This window comes from Eurypyga helias, unplaced genomic scaffold (assembly GCF_000690775.1).
Source record: "Eurypyga helias isolate BGI_N326 unplaced genomic scaffold, ASM69077v1 scaffold45313, whole genome shotgun sequence".
Lineage (NCBI taxonomy): Eukaryota > Metazoa > Chordata > Aves > Eurypygiformes > Eurypygidae > Eurypyga > Eurypyga helias.
The window spans coordinates 24,171-34,076 of record NW_010241416.1 but is presented as its reverse complement, the minus strand read 5'-3'; the positions used below and the strand labels follow the sequence as shown (position 1 = coordinate 34,076).

The following is a 9,906-nucleotide window of genomic DNA, read 5'->3' as shown; positions in this document are numbered from 1 at the left end:
GTCTGGGAGGGCACTGGTGGGGAGATGGGTGATAAACAGAAATGTGCAGTTCAGCTGCAGCTCTCAGGGTTCAGTCCTTGTGTTCATACCAGCCTCCGATGCCCAGTGGCTCTGTCCCTGGTTTCCGTCTGCAGCGAGATGCTGGAAGGGGCCCATCTCCGTGCTGGAAGGAGCAGTGGTCCCTCTGCTCTCCAGCAGACACCGAGTGGAGCAGAACTTCCAGCAACCACTATGAGCCTTTTCTGTTTCCCTCGTGCCTGAATACAGAGCCTGTGTACATCCAACAAAAAAGAGTTTCTCCCTAACTCCTCTGTTTTTCTTCTTCTCTTGTAGCATCTCTTCCCAGTACTCCTCCGCCATGTCCTCCCACTCCGGCAGAGACGGTAAGAACCTGTCTGGCTACACACATTCGTAACAAACAGCTTTCGGACCTGCATTTAGGGCCGCTGCCAGGGTGACGGAGTGAAAACCACTCCCAGGGCACGCGAGCTGCCTCCCTGGCTGAACCAGTGACAGCCAAGAGAGCTTGTGTGCATCTTACAGCTGCTCACCGCAGGAAAAAGCTGTCAGGAAGGGAACTGCCTTGCACTCCCTTACCACAGGAATGATTTGCCCTAAATGGGATTTGTGACTGAGCAGCCGGTGTTCTGGCTTTACCTGAACAGTCAAGCGGCACCACGCATTTGAGGAGTCTGCCTCGTGCCTTCTTGAGTTTTCCCATCAGCCTGGCTCTTCCCTCTTCCCAGCCAACGTAGGCTTGTTTAAACCAGCATTTTCCAGGACCTAGTGGAATTTCCAACACCTTCCTGAAAAACACACAGTATCTGAGGATGTGTAAGGAACTTCCTGCCCCCTGAATTAACTGTCTCCCGCTTTCCTTTGGCAGTGATGACATCTTCCCGTCAGGTCCGCACAATCGTGGAGGAGGTGCAGGACGGGAAGGTGGTCTCCTCCCGGGAGCAGGTTGCGCTCACCACTCGCTAGGAGGGCAAGCAGCCCTGCGGACCCTCGGCCCCAGGCTGGAGAGAGCGGCGAGCTGCCCCAAGCCCTGCCTGAGGCCCCGTGGGATGGGGCCGTGTCACACAAAGCACTCCGCTTCTTTCCCCTGCGCCTCCTTACTCTTTCACCCTAATTCCACGCGATGCCGTCATGTACTCGGTGCGCATTCAATAAAGCTTTTTTCCTCGTTGTGCAACCGCAGACTTGTCTGTCAGTGACACCTGATCTCTCAAAGCCTTGGGGTAGTGTGCTCGTGCCAGGGAAAGTCCTAAGAGAACACACGAAGCAGCCAGCGAGTGGAGGGGAACGGAGGGTCTGAGTTCCACCTGGGGCAAGAATAACTGGAGACAGCTTTTTCTGCTGGAGTCATTGCTCATAAATAGGTGGGCCTGGCTGAGGCATGAACCCCATAGGCCTGATACAAGTGAAGGCAATGAGGGAAGGGTGATGTTTGAGGTCAATGTGCCACATGACTGATAATGACAGCCAACAAAATAAAGCTCAGCTCTCTAGCTCTTGGTATCATAAAGAATCACTTTCAGTTGGAAGTTGGACTTGAATAACTTCCGCAAGGCTACCACTGCCACGTGCACCCTTCCGAGACGTAAGCACAGCACCAGACCAGTTGGCAAATCTTCTACATACCTGCCTTTAAATCACACGATTAGGCACATTGTATAAAAACTTTACACAGGTCTTTTCACGCTGCCTGAGGGCTGCACTTAACAGGTTCTGAAGTAACTTAATCCGCAGAGGGATGAGTAGCAATAACCTTTTATCACTAAGGCATCTAGCAGATCACTGCTAAAATCCTTCTAGAAGCACACGAGCTGGTTGTGGTATGTCAACGTCTGCCGGTGAGCTGCCATTCAGGATTAGGTGACGCAGCTTGTGCACCCGCAGCCAGCTTCCAGACCTGCCTCTGCCCTCTCCCCTCCTGGAGCGCGACAGAGGAACCGAAGGGTGCTGCGCGGGTGGCATCTGCCCGACTTGTGGGCTGGGTAGGAGAGGAAATCCTTTTAGACCCAACAGCCTGATGGGGTCAGCTGGATCCAACGTCATGCTCTCCGGCCAATGGTACTTGGGAGCTCTGCCCAGTCTTGGACCGCAGCCTCGTGTTCGTCACCCACCTCAAGGATTTGGGCCTTGGACAAAAGGAAAAGGTAACAGTGTGCAGTAAATCAACTTTCCTTGGCTTATAATGGCGTACAGGGCTGAAGTTACGCACGCTTGTGTCTTGGATTAGTATTGATGATTCATTCTCCACCAGCCTCCACAGTGCGTTATGGTCCTGTCGGACAATCATGAAGGCATGCTCCCTGGCCCAAACCGGCTCTTGAAAAGAGCTGATGATGTCTGCAGGGCGTGACAAGACAAGCAACGGAGAGGGAAGGTGATCGAAGAAGTGGGGAACCTGCCAGGTCTTTCCAGAAAAGGGTGTGTGAAGAGATGTTATCATTCTGCACTACCGTTCAGCAATTACAGCAAAGAGCAGGGTTCGTGCTCTTTGCTGGAATAACAGACCTTCCTTGTGGAAACCGTAAGCCTTCCAACCCAAGCGAGATACAGCCACCTCAAAACTAGAAACCAGATCACGCAAAAAGGTACTTTAGCACCAACCTGCCTTAGACTTGATGGCAACGGGCAAGGGAGCAGGCGGGAAATTCTGATTAAACTGCTAATGTGCTGGGTTTCTTGCCATCATAGAGTCATAGAATGGTTTGGGTCGTAAGGGACCTTAAAGATCACCTAGTACATCATCAGAATAGAGTTGTATTTCAGCTGTAAATGGCAGCTTACTCCAGAGCTCTCTGCAGAATGCCTCAGTGTGTGAATACAGAACGGCTTTTGGAAAACCACAAACATTATGGATTAAATGTAAGCAGGAGGCTGAAAGAGGACGCTGGTCCAGCATCTGCTGGCAGCACCGCGAGGCACGGCCACTTCTGCAGGTAAACAGACATGGGGAGAGGTTCCTCAAGCAGCGTATTTAGTTCTCTCTGATACCTGCCTCCCGTGCTGAGATACCCATTTACATCTCTTAGCAGGAAAAGGATACCCGAGATGAGCTGGGAGAGCAGCTGGGAGAGCTGATGGAAAGCGCCGGGTTGTGATGAGGTGATTTAGTTTCACTGGGAGGATCTTACCAGGGGTTTTCCTAATTCACCAACAAACAATTGCACCCATGAAAAAGGCTTAAGGTCTGCATACGGCTCTGCATAGCCCCGTTGCCACAGACGGGAGAGGAGTCCATGCCCAGCACAGTGCCCTGGAGAAGGAAAATACCACAGACCTACCAGGCCATGTATTTGCTATTATTACTCTTTGTTACACACAGTTCACATCTGTGAAACACCAACAGTCACACCCGAGAGATGGACAGACACTGGTTTTTGAGAGCATTTTTGAAATTTCCTGCAAGATGCGAGCACAGGAAAAGCCAGTGAGTCCTCAGGGAATAATGGTGAAACTTTAATGGACAAGAAAACAGAAAAGGAAAACCAAGAATGTCCTTGAAGGGGATTTCGTCAGCTGAGACAGAAGGATGTAGCATGTGACAGTGTCAAAACTAATGTATAATAGGAAGAATACCTACAATGGATGATACTTAACATGAGACATGTTTCTGATCTTTCAAGCTCCATGTTCTCATCAGACAATTGTTTTTATAATGCCCTTGAGAAGGAGGATTACTGTTATTATTGTTCCCATCCTACAAAGCATGAAATTGAGACCCAGAGAAGATGATTTGACTGGCTTGACTTGCAGAGCTGGGAACAGAACCCTGGAGCGCCTGGTCACCAGTGAGATGGACATCAGTTCTGGTCCGGCCAATAACACGCAGAAAGAGTGGAATGACAATTCCATCAATCGCTAGATAGAAAACACTCTAAATAGTGGATACAAGACTTTTCCATAGGTGAAACACAAATTCAGCTGGCAATGAGCAGATGGGAGCGAGGGCTGCTCGTAGACCCCACTGCCGCTCCTTTCCTCCTGGTGAGGCCCTCGGAGGCAGAGGCCAGTGCTGCAGAGGCTGCAGGGACATGCAGGAGCCCAAGCTGGCATGTTTGGGAAGCCAGCCAGCACCTGGCTCCTGGCTGCTCTGCCCCGGCACTCTGTGGCGGTTCTTCAAGCCTGAGCCGGGTTGGTGAGGGATGGCAGCGTGGACTGCAGTGTGGACTCGGGGTTCTGAGTTGTCTCTGAGTCACCACGTCTCCAGGGAAGTTCTCGCAGACAGGAAAACACGAGTGACTCAGGGAACGTTTGTAATAACGTGAAATGCTGGATCTCCTTCTTGGGGGCACATTATACCTTCTGTACTTCAGATGCATTAGTTAAAAAAACAGTCTCAAGCCTGAAAATATCCTGAGCCTACCAAAGGGCTTCCCTCTGGGAATGCTGATCTTTCTTTTGAGCCAGATCATTTTGGGCAGTACAACCACACTTGGAATAACCCCAGTGCCCATCCTCTGCCACCACCCTGCTCTCCTGCATACAGCACTGTGCAAGAGGCATATGGAAAGCTGAAGTATAATTCCCTTCCTTCTGCTTTTTATGCAAAGCCCATTAAATGGGAAGAGCACCTTCGCCCTGGGGAGGCTTTTCTGCTCATTTGTTACTTGAAGTAATAATTTCTCCTTGCCAGGCCTGCACTGCTGTTTGTGAAACGCTGCCGGGGACTCCTCGTAAGCCATAATCCTCCACTCAGTGCCTCGGGCAGAGCGCTGCCCGCAAGGGCCTCCCGAGTCAGCCGAGGACGGCTCATCAGAAGCATCGCCCCTGGCTGGCTGCAAGGCTGCGGTGAGCAAATTTCCGTCTGCAGACCTGTCTGGAAGTCAATAAGAGTTAATTCTGGAAGGAGCCTTCCATTATGCATGTAGATACCGTCATTAGCAGACCTCGTCAGAAAGACATGAAAATGTCTTTTAATGAAAGGGGGCTGTAACTGCTGGCAGGTCTCAAGGTGTGCACTGGTGTAAAACAAGGGCTGGTTTTAAGAGAAAGATCAAATTTTGGAAAGGAAAAAAGCTACCATGGAGAACACACAGATTCAGTAAAATCAAGAGTGAAATTATTATTGTCCTTTGCCAAAGCTGTAGAAATTCTAATCGACTTTGGCTACAGAGACCTATGGCAAGACCTGAAGTTGAAAAACTAAGAGACAAACGTGGACGTTTCTGCTGAGTTTTCAATAATTGAAACCACTCATTAACGTTTTAATTTTTCTCATGGAAAAATGAAGGACTGTGTTTCTCAATTAAATGAAATGAAACATTAGCTCAGCATTATTTTTACAATTCCCCTACGGAGAAAGGACACATTCTGACCAGTCCTGCTCCCGATTCCCTCCTGCCCCAGCAGCGGCAGAGCTGCCGCTGGGCTCCCTGCGGAGGTGCCCGGGTCTGAGCACGCCGCAGCCTCCACTCGGGATCTCGCCACCGATGAGGCATGCCATGGCACCATGGCACGGGCTTCCCGAGCTAATTACGGATGTAACAAAGGATGGGCACACGCAGAGTCCACACCACATGTAAGGTGTCCTGGATTTGCAGTGTCAAGATAAAATCAAGGCTAATGAACTTGCCCAAATGGCAGAAGCAATATTTCTGAACCAGGCTGCACCTGACGCATCCCTTATGTGATGTGTCCAGGTGACCTGGATGCAAAAGTGATGCTGAACAACACAGGGGTGCAAGTCAGCCAGTATTAGCATGGATGTGTTCATATTATTAACAAAATGAAATATTCAGATGACAAAACATTTTAATTATTTCTCTTGTTCCTCAGTTGAGTATTCCAAGACTAAAAAATTACGTTTAATATCTTATTTTAAATGATTCTCTAGTGTCTTTTCTAAATTTAACACATTTCCCCATGATTATATTTTTTTAGTTTCATGGTGCTGGTTGGAACTGAGTCAGACCCACACAGGACCTGGCTGCTTTTGGAATTCCCCACGTTACTGTCTGAGAAAGGTTATGAAACATCATAGGTGGCTGTCCTCTCTTGGCAGCGAACTGTCACAGTTAACTGCAATATTTGGCACTCAGGAAATATCCTTTTCTCTTTTATTTTGCATGAATATTTGAATATTTTGTCTACCCTTGAAAGCAGCAAAACAACTACCATAGGATTTATGGAAGGGGGTGTTTTGATGCACACAGGAGAAAGAGCCGCAAATATTCCCTGGGTCACTCGAGTGCAGTGAGACACAGAGGGATACGTAGGATGTGCCAGTGTCAGAAGTAGTGTTTTTTCTGTGCGCTCCAAGAGAAGAGCATTTCCAGGTCGAATGACCCAGAGCTCGGCAGCTCCTCACTCCACCCCCAGCCACACAGAACGGGACGGAGGCAGCATGGTCCCGGGTGCTCTCCTGGCCTCGGTCCCAGGGACCGCGGGGCAGCTGAGCGAGGGGGCACCTCGCTTCTGCTCTCAAAGGGGTCGAACAGGCTCCGTCAGACGGGGCGGCTTTCCCACAGCTTTCACTTTCCGGGTAGACTCGCCCACGTCGGGGAGGGCTAATTGCTCTGATGTTTCATTCCCCGGGCGCTCTTGGGTATCGTTTTTTGTGTCACTGTTGTTTAGTTGTCATCACAAGTCAGACCTGATGATTCAGGAAGTAACATTTTTGATGTAGTTTTGAAACACGCTTCTGTTAACCAAAGCATCTTTCTGTTGTGGGATTTCTGGAGACAAACGCCTTTGGGGAAATATTTCCGGCTGGAAAAAAAGAACACTACTAGCCAGGTCACAAGGAGGAAGCATAAACAGCCCTGCTCCGGTGGCAACATCCACGAGGCATGGTATAAATAGAGGCCTGTGGGGACAGAGGGATCACAATCGGATCCCGCAGAGGTTTGCGCAGCTTGCCTTGGGCTCCCAGTCGGATCCTCGCGCTCTCGCTATGAGCTGCGCCGTCAGGCAGGTTGTCACTACCTGTTCCCAAGGCAGGAGCAGCGCGGGCAGCTCTGCAGCCGGTAATGGAATAAAGGTCTCCTCCGCCTCCTCGGGAAGACACGCTGCCTACGAGTTGGGTGGCGCGGCTGGCAACTTTTCTGGTGGCAGTCTAAGCGAGGGATTACTCGGGAAGCAGCTGAGCGCCGGCAGTGCTACCGGTGGGAGCTTTGGAGCTACCCAAAGGGCTTGCTCGACCCTGGGATTCGTCGGCGGAGGCATCTGCCCTCGAGGCATTGGTGGGGGTCTCGCCAGGGCTAGCGCTGGTTGCGGTGATGGGATCTTATTTGCTAACAACGAAAAGGCGACGATGCAGAACCTCAACGACCGCTTGGCCTCCTACCTGGACAAGGTGCGGCTGCTGGAGGGGGACAACGCCGACCTGGAGTGCAAGATCAGGGAGTGGTATGCCAAGGTAGGGCCCATCTGCGAACCCCGGGACTACAGCTGCTTTCATAAGGAAATCGAAGACCTTCAAAACCAGGTAAATCACTGTTTCTCAAGAAAACTCTAGTATTCTTGGGCCTTTGCTGTGAGCTGTGGATAGACGGATGTCGAACGGCAGTGGTGATAGCTGTGTCTATAGCTGTGTCTGCGGAGGTGCCCGGGAAGCAAGAATTTACATGAAATAGGTGGTTGGAGGGAGGAGGACACTGCCTTTACGGAGACCCGAGGTTTGGCACAGCCTGCTCTGCCAAGCTGGCACGCAGGTTTCCCCACTGCAATGCCATCTAACTGGTGAATAACCCCAAGATAAGGGATCATTATAAAATAAGTGGGTTGCGCTACCCCAGGGGGGTGTTTCCTCCAGGGCCTCCTGTAGCCAGAGGAAGGCTCAGATCTCTCTCCTGCGTTTTCCAGATCCTCTGTGCAGCCATGGAGACTAACAAGATCCTTCTGAACATCGATAACAACAGGATGACGGCTGATGACTTCAGAGTGAAGTGAGTACGGTCCTGTGCTGGGCCGAGGGGTTCACGCTGCCTGGGAAGGGCTGGTGAGCGGTGGTGATGGGGAATCCTAACCCTGCCTGTCACGCTGCCGCAATGAGGCGCAGAGCTCTGTGAAAGGCACGGCTACCACTGACCTGTTCATAGCCTGGCATGCCTGCAGCGAAACAAGAACTTGCTTCTACACTTTTTCCCCACAAATTCAATTCAAGGGCTTGCCATGGTTTGCTGACCAGTTGCCCAGAGAAGCTGTGGATGCCCCATCTCTGGGAGTGTCCAAGGCCAAGTTGGATGAGGCTTGGAGCAACCTGGTCTATGGAAGGTGTTCCTGCCCATGGCAGGGGGTGGCACTGGGTGGGCTTTGACGTCCCTTCAATCCAAACCATCCCATAATTCTGTGATTCTATGACCTTTCTCTGTCGCCTGTGGCTTAAGGTATGAGACTGAATGCGGTCTCCGGCAAAACGTGGATGCAGACATTTGCAACTTACGGCCTGTCCTGGATCAGCTGGCCAGCTGCAAGACTGACCTGCAGCTGCAGTGTGAGGCTTTGACTGAAGAGATGTGTTGCCTCAAGACAAACCACGAGGAGGTTGGAGGGCCCCTTACCCTTAGAGAAACAAGGAGAAAGGAGGGAAGTCCCCTGAGCGTGAATACTGATGATATTCACGTGTTCTCTGCAGGAAATGAACTGTCTGAGGAAACAGGCGACGGGAGATGTGAGCGTGGAGGTCAATGCCTGTCCCGGCCCAGACCTGAGGAAGATTCTGGAGGATCTGAGGTGCCAGTATGAAACGCTGATGGAGCGCAACCGCAAAGAGACTGAGCAGTGGTATGCCTGCAAGGTACGGTACGCATACAGAGCAGAGCCGAACCCTACTCTGCTTGATGAGAGGATACGGACACTTACTGGAGGTGTCTTAGTATCTGCCACCCTGTCTTGGATGTGATCAGCGTCTGGCTGTCCCGCCCACTTCTAGCGCTCTCCTGTTCATGGCAGAGGGGCCATGGCATGGTGTTACAGGGTCACCAGGGAAGAACTTGGGGGGTTAGAGCTGCAACACTCAGGGGCACTGCAGGGCGTGCACAAACAGTGTGGGGAGGCCCCTGCCCCAACGAGATGTGTGTGAGGTGGGGAAAGGGCTGCTCTTTTCGACCTTTGCAGATGGAGGAGGTGAACCTGGAGGTCATCACAAGCAGCCAGGAGATTGAGTCAAGCAACAAACAGGTCACTGAGCTGCGACGCCAGCTGCAGGCCTTGGAAATCAATGTACAAGCCCAGCTCACCATGGTAGGTGGTGCCACTACGATTCACAGCTCTCCTTAGGAAGCTGCAGGACCGGAGTCGTACCCGTAAACAGCCGGGCTAAGCTTGCAGCATCCCAGGTACCTTTATGTTGTTTCCATTCTCAGAAAGAAAACCTGGAATCCTCCTTAGCGGAAACTGAATGTCGCTACAACAAATACCTGGCTGAGCTACAGACCCAGATCTCCTGCGTGGAGCAGCGGCTGGCTGAGATACGAGCAGAAATGGAATGCCAGAACCAGGAATACAAGACCCTCCTGGATGTCAAATGCCACTTGGAGCAGGAGATTCAGACCTACCACTGCCTGCTGGAGGGCGGACAGCAGGACATCATGTACGCTGACCGCAGACAAACCCACGCACAGTAAAACCTCTACGCTTTGATGTACAGGGGTAGGAAAATTCGGATACAAATGGTAAAAGCACCATTGTGGTGAGGAACCAGCACTGACCTGTTACCAGAGCAAGCCCATTAGCAAACCATGAGGTGTCTGAGGACTGGGCTCTGATAGATGTCCAGAGTGCAAGCCAGAGACCATTCCCTGCTCCCAGGCCAGTGGTGGCAGCCGGGAGAGGACCCGGAGCTGGCCCAGCCACCCAGGCAAGAAGCAGCATTGCAGCTCGTTGGAGGGCGGTATTTGCTATGTGCTGGGCAAGGGCTTTTTATGAACACTGTCATTGAGCTGAGTTTTA

The 9,906-nt window shown here is 51.4% G+C and overlaps 1 protein-coding gene across 1 annotated transcript; it reads left to right on the top strand.

Annotated features, from left to right (window-relative positions):
- The first annotated feature begins 7,228 nt into the window (after positions 1–7,228).
- On the top strand, positions 7,229–9,581 carry LOC104507451 (keratin, type I cytoskeletal 42-like). Its single transcript, XM_010148738.1, has 6 exons — positions 7,229–7,441; positions 7,819–7,901; positions 8,343–8,499; positions 8,591–8,752; positions 9,073–9,198; positions 9,321–9,581. The coding sequence occupies exons 1-6, from the start codon at positions 7,268–7,270 to the stop codon at positions 9,579–9,581; spliced, it is 963 nt and encodes a 320-aa protein (XP_010147040.1). The 5' UTR covers positions 7,229–7,267.
- The last annotated feature ends 325 nt before the right edge of the window (positions 9,582–9,906 follow it).